Here is a 24,965-nt window from a genome sequence, read left to right as displayed (position 1 = left end):
GGTATTGAATTTTTATTTTTAAATGGAGCTAAAAAATGAGTCCAGCTCTTTCGAGATCTGGAACCTTTTTTATCTTGTCGAGTACTTAATACTCTTTAAACTCAGTAAGTATAAAAGTGCACTTTTGCGCACTTTCTCTGAAATAAATGTTTTAAGACCTCCATCCAAACATGAATATTTCACGTATTTTTGTATCGTGAATGTCAGTTACGATACAATCTTTGCAAAACCGGTATGCAAATATCTTTGTTATTAAATATTAATTATTTCAAAATTAATTTTCATCATTGTTTCATTGCAATAACTTTGTTATAAAGGTTTATAGTATTTTTGTTAGAAATTATAATGGTAATAATTATAAAATTAAACTTGCAATTAAAAAATACAAAAATGGAAAACTTTGATATTTTTTTAAAAATTGAATACGTTGCTCTTATTAAAATAAATTAAAAAAAAATTTTTTTTTCACGTTTAAGAGAAAAAATTTTTTTTTCCAAAAAAAAATCACGCCTATTTTTTTAAACAAAAGTTTCTTTAATATAGTTAAATATAATAATATAGTTAAATTAAAAAAACCGAATTGCTAATTATTGGGTCGTTTTTAAGTTATTAATTAATGCCACAAAAAGTGGTCAAATTACCCATAGTGCAACTGTCGGCACACACATACGTTGACATTTTGGTTTATATTTGCGTGAGCTCACGCTATATATATAGTTTGCACTGGGCAGCTCGTCGATGTGTGTGTGCAGACCGCTGTTCTACAGTGTACGTGAGCGAGCAGCGCCCTATGGGGAATTTGACCACTTTTTTTGGCCAAAACCCATTTTCTGAAAGTCGGAAAATTCAAAAAAGTTTTGTTGTAATGCATTCACAATAGACAAATCTTTAGTGTTGCATACCAGAAATTATTATAGAGAGCGCCGCAACAAAGAAATCAGCTGATAAACACAGCTGTTGCATTTGCTAAGCACAGGCACCTGCAATATTAAGTTTTCTTTGCAATCTTTAAGAGGCCGAAAGTAAAAAACTAAACAATATAACTACAATTTTTAAAATGAATTTCAATCTGTGTGGTTTGTATTATGTGTTTGTGTATGTCATTCGTAGAAAAAGATCGTGATGTCCCCTTTGCAGAGAAAAAATGTAAGTAGCCTTGCAAATGCATATTTTGGATGAAGTCTCATGTTCTATTAAGGTTTTAAAGTGAATCCAGAAGAGTCCATCCACGAGATGTATTGCATTTCAAGTGTGCCAAATTCCTTCCCATCGTCAGCCATTTGAAATTCAGATTGAGCCCTCTTCATGCCTGGATTCGAGTATTCGAATTCATTTTGCACGCAGGATATAAAAGTTGTGTGAAGAAATGGAGAATATATGAGGCAAAAGACAAGGAAGAGGTTCTTAAAAGAAAGAAGGAAATCCAAGGCAAATTTTGGGAACACCTTTCCTTGAAAGTCGATCAACCGAAAGTGGGGGGATTTTGAAGTACACACAAAAAAAAATCAACTGTAATAATTGTCAAACAGGCCCCAACCAGCAAAATTGTCAATTCTAATGAGTAAATAGTCATTTCACAACAACAAAATACGCACAATTAGCAGGGACACAAACCCAAAGCAAAAACAAAATACATGTAACTATTTTAATAGTTACGTAACTATCTTTGTTGGTCAATTTTACCAAACAAATTTTTTTGTGTGTACACACGATGGGAACACTGCTCGTCGAGCATTCTCCGATCCTTAAGTTTTTTCAAACATTTCTGGCATCGACGAGCAGCTCATTTCTAATTTTCACACAGTTTTAATATGCCTTTCATGCCAGCGGCCAATTGCGGTGCAAAAATTCCAAGCTTTTTGTTTTAAAACTGCCGAAATAATAATAGATAAATACCCCTGGTTGCCAATGACTGCAAGTGGTCACAAAATACTTATTCACGGAAGTGATATAATCGAAAACACCGTGCTCCCTATTGGATACTTCGGCGAAGAAGGAGCGGAGTCTCGCAATAAGTTTTATAAATGATATCGTTTACATCACGCCAGGAAATGTGGTAGGGTGGAAAATCTAACAGACGTGTTTCACCGAGCCACAGATACTTCTGATCCGATCATTTCATCAGTAAATTTGAATAAAAGAATTCAGCGACAGAAAGAATGTGTCTTCCATTAGATGTTTTGGACCTATTAGAATGCCCGTCAAATGAGGAGATGGGGATGTGGAGATTAATGCCTTGGACTTAGATTTTGAATACAATCTTGAGTTGGCAAACGAAGAGCAAGACTTTTTCTAAGAGGTTTGTAGGAAAAATATATGCCTAACTATACATTATTAACTTCCTTCCGTTACACACAAAAAAAAAACTATGTAAAATCAACTTTTTAATAGTGAAAGCTGCCCCAACCCATAAAAAATTGAAAATGCCCCAAAAAATAGTACATTACCTATAAGACCTACAAAATAGTATTTAACCCGAAAAAGTTGTTGTTTTTTAATTATGTTTTTAACTTGTTTTATTTTTAATTTAATTTGTTATATTAATTTATATGGAAGTTATTTATAGACACTTACATTTCACAGATACTTAAAACTTACAAATCAGGTTTTTTGCCTACGCTGGGAATCGAACCGGGGCCGCAACCATCGGAGTCAAGCACTCTAACCACTAAGCCACAGAAGAATGCTTTTTGTAGAGGAAAATCTATAGACTTAAAATCAACATTTAACAAAAAAAAAAAAAATATCATCTGCAAAAGCGGGATTTGAACTCACGACCCAGAGATTATGAGTCCGATACTCTAACCACCCTAAGTCCAGAAAAATAGTTGACATACAATTTACAATCGTATTTTTAAAACAACAAAATATATGAAGGAAAAAAGCAGTTGTGTTACGATATTAATTTTTTTTGTGTGTATAGGGCCACTAAATGCTTTAGATGGGTTCGTACAACTTTCCGCCTTAATACCTTGTTAAAGGCGTGCCACGCCCACTATTTTTCTATGGATAATAGATATTGGTCAACTTACCCCAATTCCGAAAACAGAAGTCGAATATCATGATCCGTTCTTGAGTTATTAATTTTGGCCAAAAAAAGTGGTCAAATTCCCCATAGTGCATAGTGCAACCCTATGCTCACTTAATCGGGGGTGTCACAGAAAACCATTCCAACCGAATTTCCCCCGAATAGCAAATCTCAGTGTCCCAGACGTCATTTTTGACGGTTTCTAAATCTCCCGTATTTTGCCGGACGTTTTGATAAAATTACCCAACTTACACATGTTTCCCAAAAATATAACTTTATTTAAGACAACTCTAATGAATTTTATAAACTACCTGCATACTACGATTTTTATACCTATCGGTTTATATTTAAAAATATGCTTTTTATAATACCTCTCGAAAAAATTAGCTGAAAAAAATCCGTCGGCAAACCGTCTACCTGGCAGTGTTACCAATTAGCTAGAACTTTAAAATACCAAATTTGTCAAAATTTCGGAGTTAGTTATCGAAATGTTTTGTTAACGAATTATTTATTCAAAGGTACTTAGTATTGTAGTTAAAAATGAAACTTATTTCTGGTAAAAAGTTCATGGTAAAAGAAGTTGTTGAAACTAAGAAAAACAGGCTGCCTTTTGCAAAAAGTAGGCATCACTTTCGGGAAAATGTCCTATTTTTGCCAGATAAAACGCCGGCTGTGAAGAAGAAGAAGACATGTAAGTAAAAAAGTACAAAATTTTTGTATTATTAATTTAAACTAATAAGCGTTGCTAATCTTCAGGGGTAAACGTAGGTCACCAGCGCAAGACACCATATTCTTCCGATTCATTCGCGATAATATCGACGGCATAGCGTCATAATTCCTCCGACATAATTCCTCCCAGTACATTTGGTCCGAGAACTTACAGTGGCGGACAAAAGTCTACATACGACCCCCTTTTTGGGAGTTTTCCCACTCCTTTAGCTTTTACAGAAAAAGTAATGATGCCATCTTGTTTTAAATGTTATTATTACTCAAAAACCGAAATTTCATTCTTATACAACAAAAACTTAAAGAGCTATAAACAAAAAACCTAAAAATGGCACTGACAAAAGTCTACATACGATTTTTTACATAGAACTTTCGAAATTTTTGCTTCAAAATTTCCCAATCCTGGTCTATAATTCTTATGTACCGGCTTAGTGGTGGTGAAAATAATTGACAAGGAGCATAATTCAGCAGCCAATCCTTCACGATATGCGGCGTATGCCTAGGATCGTTATCCTGTTGGAAGGTCCAGCTCGTTTTGAGGCATAATTTTTACCCAGATGTTTTCAAAATGTGTTCTAATATGGTCTTATACTGAGAAGGAACCATAATGCCCTCGACGAAGACCAAATTTCCTACTCCCGAGGCTTCAACTGACCCCCACACCATGACTTTCCCACCATAATCCCACCAGAGTACTAATTTGGACCAAAAATCACTTCGGGGGGAGTGTCATTATGTGGGGATCAGTTGAACGCTCGGGAGTAGGAAATTTGGTCTTCGTCGAGGGCATTATGGTTCCTTCTCAGTATAAGACCATATTAGAACACATTTTGAAAACATCTGGGTAAAAATTATGCCTCAAAACGAGCTGGACCTTCCAACAGGATAACGATCCTAGGCATACGCCGCATATCGTGAAGGATTGGCTGCTGAATTATGCTCCTTGTCAATTATTTTCACCACCACTAAGCCGGTACATAAGAATTATAGACCAGGATTGGGAAATTTTGAAGCAAAAATTTCGAAAGTTCTATGTAAAAAATCGTATGTAGACTTTTGTCAGTGCCATTTTTAGGTTTTTTGTTTATAGCTCTTTAAGTTTTTGTTGTATAAGAATGAAATTTTGGTTTTTGAGTAATAATAACATTTAAAACAAGATGGCATCATTACTTTTTCTGTAAAAGCTTAAGGAGTGGGAAAACTCCCAAAAAGGGGGTCGTATGTAGACTTTTGTCCGCCACTGTATGTCGTTTTTTTGTGGAGAAATTATGTCGCTGCTAAACGTCATAAGATCGCGCGAAATTGTGTCGTTTAAAAATTATTTGTGGAGAACTTATGACGTTTAAAAGTGACATAAGTCCTCCGAGGAAAAAACGATATAATTTCTCCAGCCGAGAAATTATGTCGCTGCCAAACGACATAAGATCGCGCGAAATTATGTCGTTTAAAAATGAGTATACCATACATATATAGGTATATATATATATATAGAATATGTAAGGTACTGGACCTGGTTTATTTAATAGTACATAAGATATTTGTATGGAATAATGATAAATCAATGGTAGTTGGTTACGAAACGACTTCGAAGAACGGAACTTAGAGCGACGACACTTAGAGCAACGGAATGTAATGACTCTTGACGACTTGAATTCCATTGGATTTGCGATAGACCCTCCGGTCCACACCCTCTGTGTGTTCCTTCCACTTTTCTTGCCCCAGTCTTTCTTATCTCTTTCCGATCTGGCCACACCGTCGATACAGAAGCTCAGCCGATGACAGCTATTGATATCTTGAACTATGTTTTACATATATATATATATAACTATACATGTGCCGGCGAAATTAAGTCGTTTTTCTGCCGCGAACTTATGTCACTTTAAAGCGTCATAAGTTCGCCATATCTAATTTTGAAACGACATAATTTCGCGCGAACTTATGTCGTTTGGCAGCGACATAATTTCTCGGCTGGAGAAATTATGTCGTTTTTTCTGCGGAGGATTTATGGCGTTCTCAAACGTCATAAGATCGCGCGAAATTATGTCGTTTAAAAACGGAGGAATTATGTCGGAGGAATTAAGTCGTTACCCCGTATCGACATTGCCAAAGGATTTACTCAGGGCGGCCGCATTCTTGTGACTACTGCTTGAAAGGACCTGGCCAATGAGTTAAATCCCCATGGACTACCATGTAAAACCGTTTGTAAGGATCTCCTCTGCGTCCTAGCCTCTCGCAGTTTATGCATTCGCAAGTACTCTAAAGCAGACGGCATTTTAGTTCGCTTTTAAAATTCCTGCCAACTTAGAAATGAAAAAAAAAACCAACGCAGCCGCGGCAAACCGCTGTTCAGGGCTGCAATATGTAGCCTGGCGGGTAATTCAAATTTTTAATTTTTTTTCTTTATTATGTACAACATGCGCTTTAAACATATATTCTTTTTGTAATTTTGCAAGAAAAACATAAATTAAGTTTAAAACTTATTGGAAAATGGTCCAAATAAGTCAAATAAAATTCGATAATTATTGAATATTCGATACTTAGTGTATGCATCCAGCCCTGGTCGTTTTTCGGTAAATTTTCCGAAAAAAGGAAATCTCTCGAATTTCTGTGACACCAACGGTTTTGGCCCAAATCCGTCGACGGTTTCTGTGACACCCCTGATATTCTTGATCAGAATCACTAGCCGAGTCGATCTGTCTGTCTGTCTGGATCAACGCTGAGATCTCGGAAACTACAAAAGCTAAAAAGTTGGGATTACCCACACATATTCTTGGGCTTCCTACGCAACGCAAGTTTATTTCAGCCGAGCGCCGCGTTCCCTCTTACGCTCGCAATCGCCCACTAACGATTTTAAAATGTGTCTGTAGCCCACACCTTTAAAGATTTCCGAGAAGTATAAATGCAATTTTGTTGTGTATATTTATACCTATCGAAATATAGAATACATTTTTCAAATCGGACCATTCATTAAAAAGTTATGTGCAATCAAAATATTATATATCCATCACCCTCTCACTCCCTTTGTCTGAGTGACGGGTATTAGATAGTCGAGACACTAACCCGACTATATGAATAAGAAAAAAACATGGTAAAATCAACTGTAACAAGAAAGGAAGCTAGCTTCGGCCAGCCGAAGCTTATATACCCTTGCAGATAATTCCTATTAATTTACAAATCGCAAAAATGTTAATTTTCCTATTATTTCTCATTAATTTTGCGTTCGTTTCAATGGCAGCTATATGATATAGTAGTTCGATTTTGATAAAATTAAAATCGAAACTCGAAAATATTTGAAAAGAGTTATATCCTAGAGTAGAAGAGAATACAATAAAAACCAACGAAGCAATAATTTATTTCCTATTATATTCCCATTAATTATCCGATCGTTCCTATGGCAGCTATATGATATAGTCGTCCGATTTTGAAAAAATTTTATACGAAATTCAGAATTAGATAAAAAATGACATTTTCAAAAGTAGGATGTTATAGGTTCAAAAACACCGAAGATATCATTTTTTTACATTTTTCCCGATTGTTCCTATGAGAGCTATATGATAGCTGGAAAACTGAGAGACTAGTTTGCGTAGAAACGGACGGACAGACGGACGGACGGACGGACAGACGGACATAGCTAGATCGACTCGTCTAGTGATGCTGATCAAGAATATATATACTTTATGGGGTCGGAAACGTCTCCTTCACAGCGTTGCAAACTTATAAATGTGCGGGTTGGGCTTGAATTCCAGCTAGTGTGGAAGAAAATAAGTCTTAACAAGAGAGAACGCTATAGTCGGGTTGGTGTCCCGACTAATAATCGTAACTCAGCTAAAGGGAGTGCGAGGGAGATAGATATATAAACAATTTTAAATGCGTATAAGTTTTTAATGAATGGTCCTATTTGAAAAATGTCTTCTACATTTCGATAGGTATAAATATACACAACAAAATTGCATTTATACTTCTCGGAAATCCTTTAAGATGTGGGCGCAGGACACACTTTAAAATCGTTAGTGGGCGATTGTGGGCTTAAGAGGGGGCGTGGCGCTCGGCTGAAATAAACTTGCGCTGCGTAGGAGGCCCAAGAATATGTGTGGGAAATCTCAACTTTCTAGCTTTTGTAGTTTCCGAGATCTCAGCGTTCATACAGACGGACAGACGGAGAGACGGACAGACGGACAGACGGACATGGCTAGATTTACTCGGCTAGTGCCCCTGATCAAGAATATATATACTTTTTGGGGTCGGAAACGCTTCCTTCTAGCTGTTACATACTTTTGCACGAATCTAACATACCCTTTTACTCTACGAGTAACGGGTATAATGACTCAGAATCTCACTTGGGCTTGGTTCATGAAGGGCTAGACCCAGTTGGGGAATTATAAATAAGGCATCGCAGAAGATTTGTAAAATTACTGTTGCATACTTTAATACCAGCGGTCGGCAGCGTCCTATTCAGGGGTGTCACAGAAACCGTCGACGGATTTGGGGACGGTTGGTTTAGAAACCAACCGACCAAAACCGTTGGTGTCACAGGAATTCAGCAGATTTCCTTTTTTCGGAAAATTTACCGAAAAACGACCAGGGCTGGATGCATCCACTAAGTATCGAATATTCAATAATTATTGAATTCTATTTGACTTATCAAGACTATTTTCCAATAAGTTTTAAACCTATTTTATGTTTTTCTTGCAAAATTACAAAATGAATATATGTTTAAAGCGCATATCGTACACAATAAACGAAAAAACTTAAAAATTTGAATTACCCGCCAGCCTACATATTGCAACCCTCAACAACGGTTTGCCGCGGCCGCGTTGGTTTATTTTCATTTCTAAGTTGGCAAGAATTTTAAAAGCGAACCAAAATGCCGTCTGCTCTAGAGTACTTGCGAAGGCATAAACTGCGAGAGGCTAGGACGCAGAGGAGATCCTTACAAGCGGTTTTACCATGGGGCCCATGGGGATTTAACTCGTTGGCCAGGTCCTTTCAAGCAGTAGTCACAAGAATGCGGCCGCCCTGAGTAAATCCTTTGGCAATGTCCATATTATCGCGAATGAATCGGAAGAATATGGTATCTTGCGCTGGAGACCTGTGTGTACCCCTGAAAATTAGCAACGATTACACTAGTTTACAGCCAAAATGCTCCCCAGCAATTGATGGCAAATTCTGTCAGTGTTGGACCCCTAGATCACGAAAATACCATTAATTTTTTTTTCGATGGCACAGTTTTTTTTAAAGATTTTTTAAAGTTCAAAATGTTAAATTTCGGACTTTTTTCGAATTTCTTCTTATATTTCGGAAGATATCCACCCGATCGAGCCAGTTTTAGTTTTATTTTAAAGTCAATAGATCAGAGCTTTACTTTGCCATACAGATCAATATGATTGGATTAGTAATGGCAGCGCAGAAGCTTGACAAAGATGAAAAATGTGTTTTTGGTCGACTGTAAGTCGGCTGTATACATCGTATAAACTCGAAATAAATCCGTTGAAAAATCATAATGGGTACAAACTTAAAGTTTACATCCTACCAAATAACACAAGCAGGATATGGCCCAAATCCATGGAAAACTGGAATTATGGTGGATTTTTAAAGTTCGGATTTTTTGACTTTTTTGGGTTGACAGAGTTCAAATTTAAGATTTATCATAGGCGGCGACATGTAAACAAAAATGAGTGGTGACGGCAGCCGGGTCAAAAATAGCTAAATTTAAAAGCTAGAAAATTATATAAATGAATTTAATTTCTAAAAATTCCTAAAAAAAATATAAAATTGCTTGCGTTATGACTGTAAGTATTTTTAATAAGTAACATCCATTTGGATAATTAATAAATTTCAAATATTAAACTAACTTTTGTAATTTTTTAGCTATTAAATATCTGATTTAGCTATTTTTTGACCCGGCTGCCATCACCACTAATTTTTGTGTACATGTCGCCGCCTACGATAAAACTTAAATTTGGACTCTGTCAACCGAAAAAAGTGGAAAAATCCAAACTTTAAAAATCCACCATAAATCCAGTTTTCCATGGATTTGGGCCATATGCGGCTTGTTTTATTTGGTAGGATGTAAACTTTAAGTTTGTACTCATTATGATTTTTCAACGGATTTATTTCGAGTTTTTACGATATATACAGCCGACTTACAGTCGACCAAAAAACACATTTTTCATCTTTGTCAAGCTTCTGCGCTGCCATTACTAATCCAATCATATTGATCTGTATGGCAAAGTTAAGCTCTGATCTATTGACTTTAAAATAAAACTTAAACTGGCTCGATCGGGTGGATATCTGCCGAAATATAAGAAGAAATTCGAAAAAAGTCCGAAATTTAACATTTTGAACTTTAAAAAAACTTTAAAAAAAACTGTGCCATCGAAAAAAAAGTTTGTGGTATTTCTGTGATCTAGGGGTCCAACGCTAACAGAATTTGCCATCAATTGCTGGGGAGCACACCAAGAATATTATTTTGTAAACTAGTGTTATTAGTTTAAATTAATAATTAACAAAAATGTTGTACTTTTTTACTTACATGTCTTCTTCTTCTTCACAGCCGGCGGTTTATCTGGCAAAAATAGGACATTTTCACGACAGTGATACCTACTTTTTGCAAAAGGCGGCCTGCTTTTTTTAATTTCTGAATAACTACAGGGGGATTCCCTAAACTGTTGAATTGCTGAATTGTTGAAAATTCAACAAAAAATTTCAGCAATTAAGGGAACGACTCAAAATGGTTCCTGTTGAATTTTCAAACAGCTGTTATTTGTTGAAAAATTTCACGGAACTTAAAGCATGTAAAATTTGATTTATTATTGCTAGTTACTGTCTAAAAGTGTTATTAAGGTAAAAAGAACCACAAATAGGCTTTCTAAGTTGATTTTAAAATAAATAATGCGTACTGGTGATACTAAAATGTTACAGAGTTGCCACGACTTTTAAAAAAAGGTGACAACTCTGGCTTTTCAGCAATTCAACAAAATTTTCAGCAGCCCCGAGGCTGTTGAATTGCTGAAATTTCTGAAAGTTGACTTTGTATGGAACAGCTGATTAACAGCTGACCAAAATTCAACAATTCAGCAATTCAACAGTTTAGGGAATCCCCCTTACAACTTCTTTTACCATGAAAATTTTATCAGAAATAAGTTTCATTTTATATTTGTGGAATATAAGTGTAAGTTGGTTGATTTTATCAAAACCTCTGGCAAAATACGGGGGATTGAGAAACCGTCAAACATGACGTCTGTGACACCGAGATTTGCTATTCGGGGGAAATTTTTTTTTTCCGTGACACCACCGAATGTGACCAAGCACAAGTGCTTTGGAGTATAACTCATTGGACTATATATCTCTTATTTTTTAGTTTCGGGAAATTAATATCTCAATTGGTATCAAGATAGTCAGGTTGTAGTAATACTTAATGCTTCACGCCCAGCACCTTAAAGGTCATCTTCCTAGGAGGCGCACTCTCATCCTTATCCGTTTTGATAGGCAATTTCGCATGTCGTCAGACTTCGTTAGATACTCGGCCCTTTTCATTGTTTTTTTTATGTAAGGCCCAACCCGGCTCTGTCAATAAATCAATAAATGCCGTCCTTTGTCGTCATTTCCCTTGTGTTCGTTGGTCCGTGTGCATATTGCGCAATCACTTTGCTTAATATGTGTGAGTGCTTGCAGTGATTACTGCGTTTTAATATTCCAATAAAATAAAACACAATTTTAAAACACACATTATTGAACTAAGTGTTCAATATAGGCATTTATGGACCTAGTTAGTCTTGTAAGCCCGCTATGCGTGTGCACCTGAAATTAAAATCAAACTCCGCCGTGAATGGTGACTCACCGCTTGCCGGATGACTGGCGCCACAAGCAATGCAAAAAGGAAAAATGTCTTTTTGCCCACCCTTTCTCTGGCGATTTTTATATTTATTTCATGTTGCACTCAATTTTTTCCTCTTCTAGCTACCTAGAATTGTTTCGTCCTCTTAAAGTTTTTCCCATGATTTATTTTTATTAAACAACTGGTTACCAAAATATCTCGGGGGAGGCATTATTTATATGCAAACAAACAACATATTAGACTCATATAGTATTCTTAAATTAAGAAGCGAAAAACAAACATAAATATTATTAATATTAATTAATTATACTTTTAGAACCTCTTTCAGACTGTTGGTCAAACTGTTACCAGGGTTTAAATAGCAATTTTCGCTGATTAACGGAGCTTCATATATGTATGTATTTCTTACCCGCTGGCAAAATTCCTGGAGCTCGGCACGTGTGGCAGAAGCACTGCATCACCGAGTCGCGTACTAATCCAATCAGCATGATGGGGTATGGCTTCTTCACACAATCCAAGAACTAGTAGGTAATGGCTGGGATATGTGTGAACTGGTTGTGGCCGGTGTATTTTTTATTTGTGGTCAATTTTGTTTCAAGGCGCATTCGATTTTTCGACAGAGGGAGCAACCACTTGCTGCTGAGCATTAACTTGTTTATATATTAAAATCTATAGCAACAAAAGTGTGCTACGAATATCGTACTTGATTTGAGCGACGTGAAATATTTGTATTATTGCTACGATTCTCAAATGAAATCTTTTGCAAACTCGAGACGGTAGAGACGAATCGTAACTAGCGCAGCGAAAGACAAAGACCAACTAAATTACGCCGAAGTTAATTTTTCAGCAGCAAGCGAACGACTGACGACCAGTTTTTGCTGGCGCCAGTATGGCGGCGAAATTGGAGTTGGCGTCGGCGTCGGAAGGCAAGGACAATCCGCATACAAAATGACACACCACTTTTTGGAGACTGGCGGGGGTGGCAGCAGCACCCCCAAGTCAGAAGCGTAATGCAGCGCAAAGAGAGCTGGAGAGCGCCGAAAAGAGAGTGGGATATTGTGTTTGTGGGGGTTGTAAATCATATTTCAGAGAGTAACAGTAATTTTAAGTTAACTTTAAAATATTGTTGTTATTCATAGTTTTGTTTTAAGGAAATGTTTTTAATCATTAAAATTAAAGCCGGTTTAGTTTCCCAAATTTCAATTGAGCCATTTTCGAAATTCTAAGCCTGCGCAGTAATTGAATTTCTGGATGAGAGGTATCGATTGAGAGAGTGGATAAGTGCATTCGGGAAACCGTCTGATTTTTTGTTGTATACTTAAAAAAGTAATCCTAGCTAAATTTTGATAAATACTTATAATTACAAAATGTTAGCAATAAAATTGTTTAAATTATAAAATATCGAAACATAAAATATAGAAAAATATTTTCCGAATTCTTGCTTAAATAAATTTTAATATTTGCTTTAATAAAAATTAATATGGATAAGCTTTTAATCCTTTGCAGTGCAATGCGCGATTTTTGTATTACAAAACTTTTTTAAAAACGAGATAGAACGAGTATCAGATACCAGTTACTCAGCTGAAGGGAGTGCGAGGGAAATGGAGATATGCCAGCTGCCGACCTGTAGCTCACAATATACTTAGATCCGTTTTCTCGTCCGTCCTGCAAAGTAAAATTTAGCTAATGGAAGGATAAATCTATCCAGGTGGCAAATCGGTTTTCGTTTTCTCTTCCGTCATTTAAAACTCCAAATAATTGAGACTAGGTGGCAACCCCACAACAGAAGAGTTAACTCATTATCAAAAATTAGTCGAACAAGTATCGTAAATTCCATAAAACAGTCATACTAACAGCTGATGATATAAACAAAATTTCAAACTTATAAAAAAACAATGTCGGCAGAAAGAAAGTTTTGCGGTAAAAATTAAACCGATGAACAGGAGACAATTCTTGTGGAACCGGTGTCTTCAGAATCGCCTCTGGGAGATTGAATTCTTATGTCTCCTATGTCTTTCGGAAACTTGGCTATTTTATAAAAATCAGCAACATTTTCTTGAAGAACTTTAATACGCTTTAATATAGCAAAAGAAACTTCCTTAACAACACGACTGTCTGTGGCCACGGTAACACTACAAAAATCGCCAACAGTAATAAGAAAACTGCCGCTTGCGTAGAATCTAAAAGCTATTAGAAGCTTAACCCATGACGTCGTTTCCCTGTACACAAAAAAAGAACTTGGTAAAATCAACTGTTATAATTGTCAATCAGTCCCCAATCACAAAAAATAGTCAATTCTACTAAGTAAATAGTTACTTTCACAACAACAAATACACACAATTAGCAAAGACACACACCTATATCCTTGACAAAATTTACAATTTTTTTTTGTGTGTGTAATAATGGTTTGCACTTACTTTTTATACCCGTTACTCGTAGAGTAAAAGGGTATATTGTATTCGTGCAAAAGTATGTAACAGCTAGAGGGAAGCGTTTCCGACCCCATAAAGTATATATATTCTTGATCAGGATCACTAGCCGAGTCGATCTAGCCATGTCCGTCTGTCCGTCTGTCTGTCCGTCTGTCTGTCTGTCCGTATGAACGCTGAGATCTCGGAAACTATAAAAGCTAGAAGATTGGCATTTTGCATGAATATTCTAGGAGCTCCTACGCAGCGCAAGTTTGTTTCAAAAAGGTGCCACGCCCCCTTTAACGACTACAAGCCCCCTTTAACGCCCACAGTTTTGAAGCTATTATGAAAATAGTAACTGATATGTATTCGCTTCGTCAATACCTATCGATTGGCCAAGTAAAAAAATTGGCACGCCCACTCTAACGCCCACAAACCCAATAAACGCTTAAACCTGGCCAGCGCCTACATTTCCGCCTTTCATGACCAGTAGTACCAATATCTGGCGGTAGATGGCGCAATACAATATACACTAGCGCCATCTAGGAAATGGCATTGGAAAAAATCTGCCGTTTTTTCTGTGGTCACTTTAATTCACATTATTTTAATGCAAATTTTAAATTATTTGAAATGGGGCGCGCATTTTGTCTCTTTTTGCTCGTATACGTTTTTCACAAGTGCATTCACCTGGGCTAGAGAGAGAGGAAGATGTGCTAGGCAGAATTGAAAGTTCTAGAAAACCTCTTCTAGAAAGAGATCCCTGTGTAAAAATCGAGCGGCGAAAAACATATAAGAAGGCATATTTCTATTAAGTTGTTTAGCTGAGTAACGGGTATCTAATAGTCGAGGCACTCGACTATAGCGTTCTTTCTTGTTTACTTTAGATTCAAGACGCAACACAATTTTTTTTTGCAAAATAAATAACACCGTGCTTTTACACAAGCGAAACCTTATAACAAATTCTTCATCACTGTAATGTTCGAAGTAGTTTCTTTGGTCTTGCACTTTTCGCACTTCAGACAATTCGACGATATCCCACAGAGTTTGAAGATAAATCGCTCGGGAATTCATTTTAACATCAATTGGTAGACTTTAACAATTTTGATTTATATTTAACTGTAAATAGGCTGGCGAAAATCCTCCAGCTAAACCCTCCACGAGGGTGCCGGCTGGGCAATGGTCATTGCATTATCCCGAGCAGAGTAATGCATTGTCGCTTGTCCTGCCCAGGGAAATGCAGTGTCTAGCTAAAGCAACTGGTTCACACTTCTCAAGCAAACCCGCGATTGCGTCAACAGGCGGATTTGCCAACAAGGTGGAGATGCTTGTCAACAAAAGGCAACGCAAAAGGCAAGGACATTCCGGTGAGCAAGCGGAAACGCGGGCCCAAGGAGACAGACCCTCCGCCACCCAAAGCAGCGCAGAAGCCCAAAAAGAGGGCTAAAATCAGTGATGTAGTCAACCGACACCTAATCGTGGCACTCATTGACAGGAACGACGAAAATGGGAAGATGACGGAGGCGCCCTGGAAGATCGTCCATGCACGACTGATCGAGTCTCTCCTTGCATGGATGGAAGAATTACCCACAGCCCCCATGCCCACATTCGATGGTGCAGGGTGGTTTAACGGCGTGAAAATCCTGAAGTGCAACGATGATCCGACCAGGAAGTGGCTGACGCAAACGGTATGCCAACTGGAGGCGCTGTGGGAGGGCGCCAAGCTAGAGGTTGCGGACAGGGAATTAATCCCATCTATACCAAAGGCGAAAGTGCTCTTCCCCGTCGCAATCCAAGGGGATCAGGCGCTGAAGCTGCTTCAACGGCAGAATCCAGAATCAAACGTGCTAAACAAACTTGTAAAGGGACAGAGTACTTTGGACTCCGTATGGAGGGTCCCAAAAACGCCATCTTTTTCGGACCATAGGTATATTCAGTTCAGATGAGTTTAAAAGCACTCCAAAGGTAGCTGTCTATAGAAACCCCCGGAACACGAACTGGGAAAAGTTTACAAGGACTGTTAGTGGGAATCCTTACAGGCCAATGTCTGGCCGCATCACACGCAACCTCACTGGGAATACGCAACAGTCGCACCTGCAGGAAATGTGATGAATAGGGGGCTATCGAAACCCTGGAACATCTTATCTGCAACCGCCCGGCTCTCTCAAGAGCGAGAAGAAGATACCTCGGTGCCCCAGTACTGGCATCACTAGGAGACGCCTCCAGCAGGGAACCAGGAGAACTACTTGCATTCGCCAAAAACACCTCGATCCTTATGGACATAAAAACCTCTTAACTTATCTCAAGGTTCATGCGCATCAACCGGAAAACAAAGGGCCATATTGGCCTAAGCGTGGCCCCGTGAGGGCCGTCCGGACTAACCTAACCTAAACACTTGCATAACTCTCATAAATTTGGCACGGTGGATGAAGTATTGAGTTAATATTTGTCGCTACCTGCGCTAACATAAGGACGAGTAAACCATTTTTTGTTTATCGCTCCGTTGTCCTGGCAGGCAAACTAAAGTTCAATTGTTCTCAATTAAAACAAAAATCGCCTAAATTGCCGAATGAGAAAATTTAAGAAATTGTATTTAACGACGAGTGTAATAATTTTTCGTCACAAATGTTGATATCAGAACTTTTGTATGTTGAAGGTGCGATCGTCGCTAGTTGTTTACCTCGTTAAGAGTTGTTTTTTATTTGATATCAGAAGTTTTTGTTTGTTTGTTTGCTCTCATAGGAGCTAATATATACACCCAGAAAAAAAATGACCTAAAATGTCAAAAAAATGGCCTAGAATTTAGGTAAAATTGACCTAAAACTGGAGCTAACTCCTTGAATGGTCTACAATTTAGGATTCCATGACCTAAAATGTTAGGCCATTTTTACCCTAAAATGGGGGTAATTTTTGGCCTAGATTTTAGGTAATTGGCTGCCTAAAAATATGGGAAAACCCCTATCCAAAATTTTAGGCTTTCTTTGGCCTAAAAATATGTACTGAAAAATGTATCTAACTCGAGGTCAATGTCGGCATAGTCTTCAAGAAGTCGTCATTATGCCAAGACACAAAAAGGAGCGAAGAGGTTTCACTGTACATGCATACAATCATCAGCAGTATACCCAGAAAAATGATAAACAACATTTTAGGTCATGCATAGCCTAAAATATTTTAAATGGACTAAAAGTTCCTTTTTAGGTCATGTACTGCCTAAAAATTTAAATTTTTAGTATATTTGCCCTACTATTTAGGTCCCGTGTAGCCTAATATTTTAGGTCTTCGTGGGCCTCAACCGTCAACCCACTTCGATCGTTGATCAAGACAGCGATTTCACTGCTGATGACTGATGCAAGCCGCGCTATAACTGGTTGGGAATTATAGTGTCGCCAGAATGGTATCAGAGTTCCGTGCGGAAGATGCTTCTGTCAAATTTATTTAGGTAAAATGCATTAATTTTAAGGCCCACGATGACCTACAACCGGCTGCCAGCGTCGCGTCTTCCGACCGACACGTCCCGTGCCTCCTGGCTGCATGAACTGCGGCGCTTACTGCACTGACTGTCGCGCGAACTCCAACTGACTGCCATGAGCTGCGCCTGCACCGTCCTTTTATAGGCTGCGGCGTGGTCCCGTTATTTCCCTTCTTGCACACGGCTCGCTAGGGTCCAATGTCCAAGTGTGTCCCGTTAGTTCCCTTTGCACACGGCACGCATCGGGTCCAAGGTCCACGGATTCACCGTTCGACCTCATTGCCCTCTGGCGGCGTGGGTCCAAGGTCCAGCGCGGTACCGTTATTTCGCGGTCTCTCCGCTTTGGCTGGGTCCTAGGTCCAGTATTTACCGGTGGAACTGGATGCCCTCGGATTCTGCCGCATTCTCGCTGCCTTCGCTGTTGCTAGGGGCTCTCCTGCCTCGAGATTTGTGGGGAGTTTAACGACTCCTCACAACTTTTTACAATAATGTGTCTTATACCAAAATCTAAGGAATCTCAAGGGCTATATAGTTTAAAGTATTGAAGAAAATCGTTAGATTCGTTTTCTAGAAAAATAAAAACAAGCTAAAAATGTGACTAGTGCTACAAATATAATTGTTAACTTGCTGTGCTAGGATAATAATAGAAAATAAATAAATAAATAGCCTTAAACAAAAAATAGTTTTCTGCTTAACTTTTTTTAGCTATTGCATATACATAGTGTTAAAAAGGCGTTTATTGTACTTCAAAATACTTTTAATATGAGGTAAAGCACAAGTCTGTAGCTTAAGAATTTCGCAAGTTACGAAATTGAGCCTTTTATAGCTGTTTTCCCGCTAAACCAGCGAGTTTGCTTCTTATATCGAGCTGTTTAACACCATCGGGGGTGTCACAGAAAACCGAATTCCAACCGAATTTCCCCCGAATAGCAAATCTCGGACGTCATTTTTGACAGTTTCTAAATCCCCCGTATTTTGCCGGACGTTTTGATAAAATTACCCAACTTACAGATGTTTCCCAAAAATATAACTTTATTTAAGACAACTCTAATGAATTTTATAAACTACCTGCATACTACGATTTTTATAGCAACTTCGGTTTATATTTAAAAATATGCTTTTTATAAAACCTCTCGAAAAAATTAGCTGAAAACAAGAGAGAACGCTATAGTCGGGTTGTTGTCCCGACTATCTAATACCCGTCACTCAGCTAAAGGGAGTGCGAACGCTGTGTCGGGTTGGTGTCCCGACTAATAATCGTAACTCAGCTAAAGGGAGTGCGAGGGAGATAGATATATAATTTTTGATTGCGTATAACTTTTTAATGAATGGTCCGATGTGAAAAATGTCTTCTACATTTCGATAGGTATAAAGATACACAACAAAATTGCATTTATACTTCTCGGAAATCTTTAAAGATGTGGGCGCAGGACCCATTTTAAAATCGTTAGTGGGCGATTGTGGGCGTTAGAGGGGGCGTGGCGCTCGGCTAAAATAAACTTGCGCTGCGTAGGAAGCCAAAGAATATGTGTGGGAAATCTCAACCTTCTAGCTTTTGTAGTTTCTGAGATCTCAGCGTTCATACAGACGGACAGACAGACAGACGGACAGACGGACAGACGGACAGACGGACAGACGGACATGGCTAGATCGACTCGGCTAGTGATCCTGATCAAGAATATATATACTTTATGGGGTCGGAAACGCTTCCTTCTAGCTGTTACATACTTTTGCACGAATCTAGTATACCCTTTTACTCTACGAGTAACGGGTATAAAAATCCGTCGGCAAACCGTCTACCTGGCAGTGTTACCAATTAGCTAGAACTTTAAAATACAAAATTTGTCCAAATTTCGGAGTTAGTTATCGAAATGTTTTGTTAACGAATTATTTATTCAAAGGTACTTAGTATTGTAGTTAAAAATTAAGCTTACTTATTTCTGGTAAACATTTCATGGTAAAAGAAGTTGTAGTTATTCAGAAATTAATAAAAACAGGCCGCCTTTTGCAAAAAGTAGGCATCACTGTCGTGAAAATTTCCTATTTTTGCCAGATAAAACGCCGGCTGTGAAGAAAAAGAAGACATGTAAGTAAAAAAGTACAAAATTGTTGTATTATTAGTTTAAACTAATAAGCGTTGCTAATTTTCAGGGGTAAACACAGGTCTCCAGCGCAAGATACCATATTCTTCCGATTCATTCGCGATAATATGGAAAGGACTTGAAAGGACCTGGCCAACGAGTTAAATCCCCATGGGCCCCATGGTAAAACCGCTTGTAAGGATCTCCTCTGCGTCCTAGCCTCTCGCAGTTTATGCCTTCGCAAGTACTCTAGAGCAGACGGCATTTTGGTTCGCTTTTAAAATTCTTGCCAACTTAGAAATGAAAATAAACCAACGCGGCCGCGGCAAACCGCTGTTGAGGGTTGCAATATGTAGGCTGGCGGGTAATTCAATTTTTTAAGTTTTTTCGTTTATTGTGTACGATATGCGCTTTAAACATATATTCATTTTGTAATTTTGCAAGAAAAACATAAAATAGGTTTAAAACTTATTGGAAAATAGTCTTAGGGCCGGTTTCTCGAGTCCCTGTCAAAGTCCCTGGTAGCTATCTGTTCGAAAAACTTAAATACCAGATAAACCGTTCGTAAAAGCAAATCCGCTTTCTCGACTGCTTTAATTTATCTGAACGAGAAACAATTACAGAGAGCTGTTAACGCACAGAATTGTGCTGTGAAGCGCAAAAAATGGCATGCTTCGATTATTTCATCAGCTGTTTGGGTATAATTTAAAGGAAAAGTCAGTTGTGATTTCGTTTCTTCTTCATAGTTGGCTTTGGGAAATCAGCTGTCATTCTATCGAGTCGAAAACGCTTAACAGGGACTCCGAGTCCCTGTCAAAGTTAGCTCTCACATTATGCTCGAGTCCCTTAGCAGTGACTTTATCTGTTCGAGAAATGTTAGCCGGCACTCGAGAAACCGGCCCTTAATAAGTCAAATTGAATTCAATAATTATCAGGGACCGTAAATAACAGTTATTTGTGATTTTTATTTTAAAAGGCCTACTGAGATTTGTACAAGTTTTTATTAACAATTTAACTAGTTTTTATGCACTTTATAGACGTGAACAAATAACAGTTAATTTGCTTTCCAGATTTGTTGAAATGCATATACTTTGTGGACAAGAGTAAAAAGAACGTTATTTTTGACGTTTAAAACCAAATATCACAGTAGTCTTTTTAAAATAAAAATCACAAATAACTGTTATTTACGGTCCCTGATAATTATTGAATATTCGATACTTAGTGTATGCATCCAGCCCTGGTCGTTTTTCGGTAAATTTTCCGAAAAAAGGAAATCTCTCGAATTTCTGTGACACCAACGGTTTTGGTCGGTTGGTTTCTAAACCAACCGTCCCCAAACCCGTCGACGGTTTCTGTGACACCCCCGTACATGAATTGCCTTCCATAGTGATTCCCTTTTACTCTACGAGTAACGGGTATAAATATAGTTATACAATATGCGCGGTTGCCTTTTTTAAACAATTTTTAGTAAGTTATATAAAACACGATTGGCATGTTTTTTTTAATTATTTCATTTTTTCAAAAATATAAAGGGAATAACTGTTATACAGAAAAATTTACAATAACGGTTATTTTCGGTCCCTGCAAATTACAAATCAAATAAAAAGCTGAATAACATAGTATGTAAGCATAAAATAGAATTGAATATAAAATGGTGAAGGGCATATGGTGAGTTTCTGGTGGGGTAACGGACCTGCACTTATAATGTGTCCCAAACATGCAATTGAACTTCACCCGCTGCTTTGCTGTTAATTTGGCATTACCTGTCGCCAACAAGGGCAGCGAAATCGATTGAGGGAGGCTAGTTGTACTAGTGCTGGGGGTTGTTGTAGATTTTATTTAGCAACAACAAGCAACGCAGACTGCAAATACGACGAGACTGGCGAAGATGCACACTGAAGTAAGCGACTACAAAAGTGGCGATAACATCAACAGACCAAAAAATGAAATATGTTATAATTAATTGATCCTTTAAAGTAAAAAAAATAAACTTTTGGTTATTCCATAGAGATTTTTTTAAATTCTATAATACTACTATCCATTAAGAATAATATCAATCTATGGACTCCATTTTATATCAGCAATAAAAAATAGTTCACAAAAATTTTTTTTTCGAATTTTTTTCCGCTATAATTCCCAACCAGTTATAGATCTGCTTGCATGCATTTATAGTGAAACCTCTTCACGAGCTTGAGTTGCTTAAACACTTCGCTGAAATATAATTATACATTTAAAATTTTTTTAAATAAGAACTTTAATTCTACCTATTTTGGAACTTATACCAGGATGACGGCACCCACCTTCCTTGTGCAGTAGATATATTCCATTACTTTAAATGCCTTTTTCTCGAAACCACATTTTCCTCAGCTGCGGATCGTGTATCTCAAAAAGTAATGCCTCGATCATCATGCTGCTTTTACAGAAATGTTTGTAATAAAATTGGACACTGTCTGAACCTACTTAATGTAAAAATTTGTACGTTTAAGTATTTTTTACTACACCCAAAAAAAAATCCGAAAGTTTACAGTTAATGAGCGTTGCATTAAAAGTATACTACAGCTAGTGTTAAACTGTCAGTATTAATTTAAAACTAAATAATGTAGGGAGCAGACTCAATAGTGTTAGGTTAAGACTAAATAGTGTTAAGTTTATGCCCTGAGTTTAATTTCTATACCGAAGTTTCTATTTTTGTTCCTGGTGTGAGGCCAGGATGCTCTGGTTTGGAACCTGGACATTTCGAACCGAAAAAGTGTTACCGCTTTTTAATGATATTCGACGCGTTAGTACTTAACATTAGTGTATTTTGTAAACGACGCTGCGGTCAGTTTAAGGTTTGTTTCTGAAAATTACCTGTGAAAATTATAATATTTGCTTATTTTGGGCTTATTTGAAATGTAAGTACATTAAAATTGTGTCTTAGTGCATAACTAATGAGTAAATTCTTTTCTTTTTACTGTCACCACCATGAATTGCGCTCCAGATGCCGGGAAACCAAGGATCTTGCAATTGGCTTGCATTTTTTCTGACCGCGGCCAGCGCAATGTTAACTTAAATATCAGCGTCCTGGACCAAGCTTCAGTATTCATCTGGACGGCGTTCACTCTGGAGATGATCAGCGACATAAGCGGTAAAACGGCTGCATTTGCCCAAATATGCATACATGCGTACATATTTTGTACATGTATTGTATTTATGTTTATTTGTTAAATTAAAAATTACCTTCAGTAATTTATAAAAATGTAAAAAATATTTTTAATAATATATGAAAAGTACAAAATAACATTTTTTGAATTTTGTCTCTTTAATACGGGGTATAATATTTATACTGGCATTATACTAAATAGTATACAAAACAAGAGAGAACGCTATAGTCGGGTTGTTGTCCCGACTATCTAATACCCGTCACTCAGCTAAAGGGAGTGCGAACGCTGTGTCGGGTTGGTGTCCCGACTAATACTCGTAACTCAGCTAAAGGGAGTGCGAGGGAGATAGATATATTATTTTTGATTGCGTATAACTTTTTAATGACTGGTCCGATTTGAAAAATGTCTTCTACATTTCGATAGGTATAAATATACACAACAAAATTGCATTTATACTTCTCGGAAATCTTTAAAGATGTGGGCGCAGGACCCATTTAAAAACCGTTAGTGGGCGATTGTGGGCGTTAGAGGGGGCGTGGCGCTCGGCTAAAATAAACTTGCGCTGCGTAGGAAGCCAAAGAATATGTGTGGGAAATCTCAACCTTCTAGCTTTTGTAGTTTCTGAGATCTCAGCGTTCATACAGACGGACAGACGGACAGACAGACAGACGGACAGACGGACATGGCTAGATCGACTCGGCTAGTGACCCTGATCAAGAATATATATACTTTATGGGGTCGGAAACGCTTCCTTCTAGCTGTTACATACTTTTGCACGAATCTAGTATACCCTTTTACTCTACGAGTAACGGGTATAATAAACTGGCAGCCTAAATTTCAGTACACTGAGTGAGTATAAGCTGTATACTCGTTAGTTTAAACTTGACAACTTCGAAAGTTTCATTTTTATACTTTCGAAGTCCATTAGCTTAAAACTCAGAATATCGAGAAATTTTTGACACTCAATAGTTTACTTTTAATGTAGAAATAGTTTAGTTTCTATGATATTTTTTTTTGGGTGTAGCCAAAAACAACAACAAAATTATGAAAAAAATATATATTTTTAACTTTGAAAGAGTGCCACAACCATAGTTTCTGAGATATCCTATGTAAGTTAGGTTAAGACAGTTTCTACATTATTTCTTAACAAAATAAACTTAGTTTCATAAAAGTCGGATCTACACAGCGACCTGTGGACGATCCGCAGCTGGCCTACTTTTTATACCCTTGCAGAGGGTATTATAATTTCAGTCAGATGTTTGCAACGCAGTGAAGGAGACGTTTCCGACCAAATAAAGTATATATATTCTTGATCAGCATCAATAGCCGAGTCCATCTGTCCGTCTGTCAGTCTGTCAGTCTGTCAGTTTGTCAGTTTGTCAGTCTGTCAGTCTGTCCGTCTGTCCGTCTGTCCGTTTCTATGCAAACTAGTCCCTCAGTTTTAAAGCTATCGCGATGAAACTTTCCCAAAAGTCTTCTTTCTATTGCAGGTAGTACATATGTCGGAACGAGCCGGATCGGACCACTTTATCTTATGGCTCCCATAGGAATAATCAAAGAAATAATAGAAAAACAAGAAAGAACGCTATAGTCGGGTGCCCCGACTATCAGATACCCGTTACTCAGCTAAAGGAAGTGCGAAGGAGATGGAGATAAAAACTTTGATCCGCCGTAACTTTTTAACGAATGGTCCGATTTAAAAAATTTCTTCTACATTTCGATAGATATTGATAAACATCATAAAACTGCATTTTTACGAAATATTGAAACAAACTTGCGCTGCGTAGGAACTCCTAGAATCTGCATGCAAAATGTCAATCTTCTAGCTTTCATAGTTTCCGAGATCTCAGCGTTCATACAGACAGACAGACGGACAGACAGACGGACAGACGGACATGGCTAGATCGACTCGGCTAGTGATCCTGATCAAGAATATATATAGTTTATAGCAGCGGTCGGCAGCGTTCTATTAAGTGAGCATAGGAAATTGCTCTGCTCATCCGCTGCCTCTCACGGACTCTGTAGAAGAGCAGTCTGCACACACACATCGATGAGCTGCCCAGTGAAAATTATTCACACCCTGTAGTTCTCAAGGGGGCCGGTGGCACTTTCGGGGTAGAAAAGGGATCGACCACCCAGTGGTCCCTTAAGGGTCAATAGGTGGCGTGTGTATTTTTTACAAGAGCAAAAGAGTTATCGGAGAGGGAACACTTCTATGTGAACACTTCTATATGAGTTAAAAAAATTGTAAAATGAAATTTTTGACAAGTATA

At 37.8% G+C, this 24,965-nt stretch overlaps 1 protein-coding gene across 3 annotated transcripts in view; it reads right to left on the bottom strand.

Annotated features, from left to right (window-relative positions):
* Positions 1-12,435, bottom strand: part of stai (stathmin) — an 87,942-nt gene extending 75,507 nt beyond the window's left edge. The window contains exon 1 of one of the 3 annotated variants that reach the window (XM_044393753.2): positions 12,001-12,435. In XM_044393753.2, coding sequence (XP_044249688.1) covers positions 12,001-12,079 — 79 coding nt within the window. In that variant the 5' untranslated portion in view covers positions 12,080-12,435. The remainder of the gene's footprint in view (positions 1-12,000) is intronic. The other 2 variants (XM_070219465.1, XM_044393751.2) reach the window with 2 other exon arrangements.
* Between the last annotated feature and the right edge of the window lie 12,530 nt (positions 12,436-24,965).

This window comes from Drosophila takahashii, chromosome 2L, assembly GCF_030179915.1.
Source record: "Drosophila takahashii strain IR98-3 E-12201 chromosome 2L, DtakHiC1v2, whole genome shotgun sequence".
Taxonomy (NCBI): Eukaryota; Metazoa; Arthropoda; class Insecta; order Diptera; family Drosophilidae; genus Drosophila; species Drosophila takahashii.
This window is presented reverse-complemented; position numbering and strand designations above follow the sequence as displayed.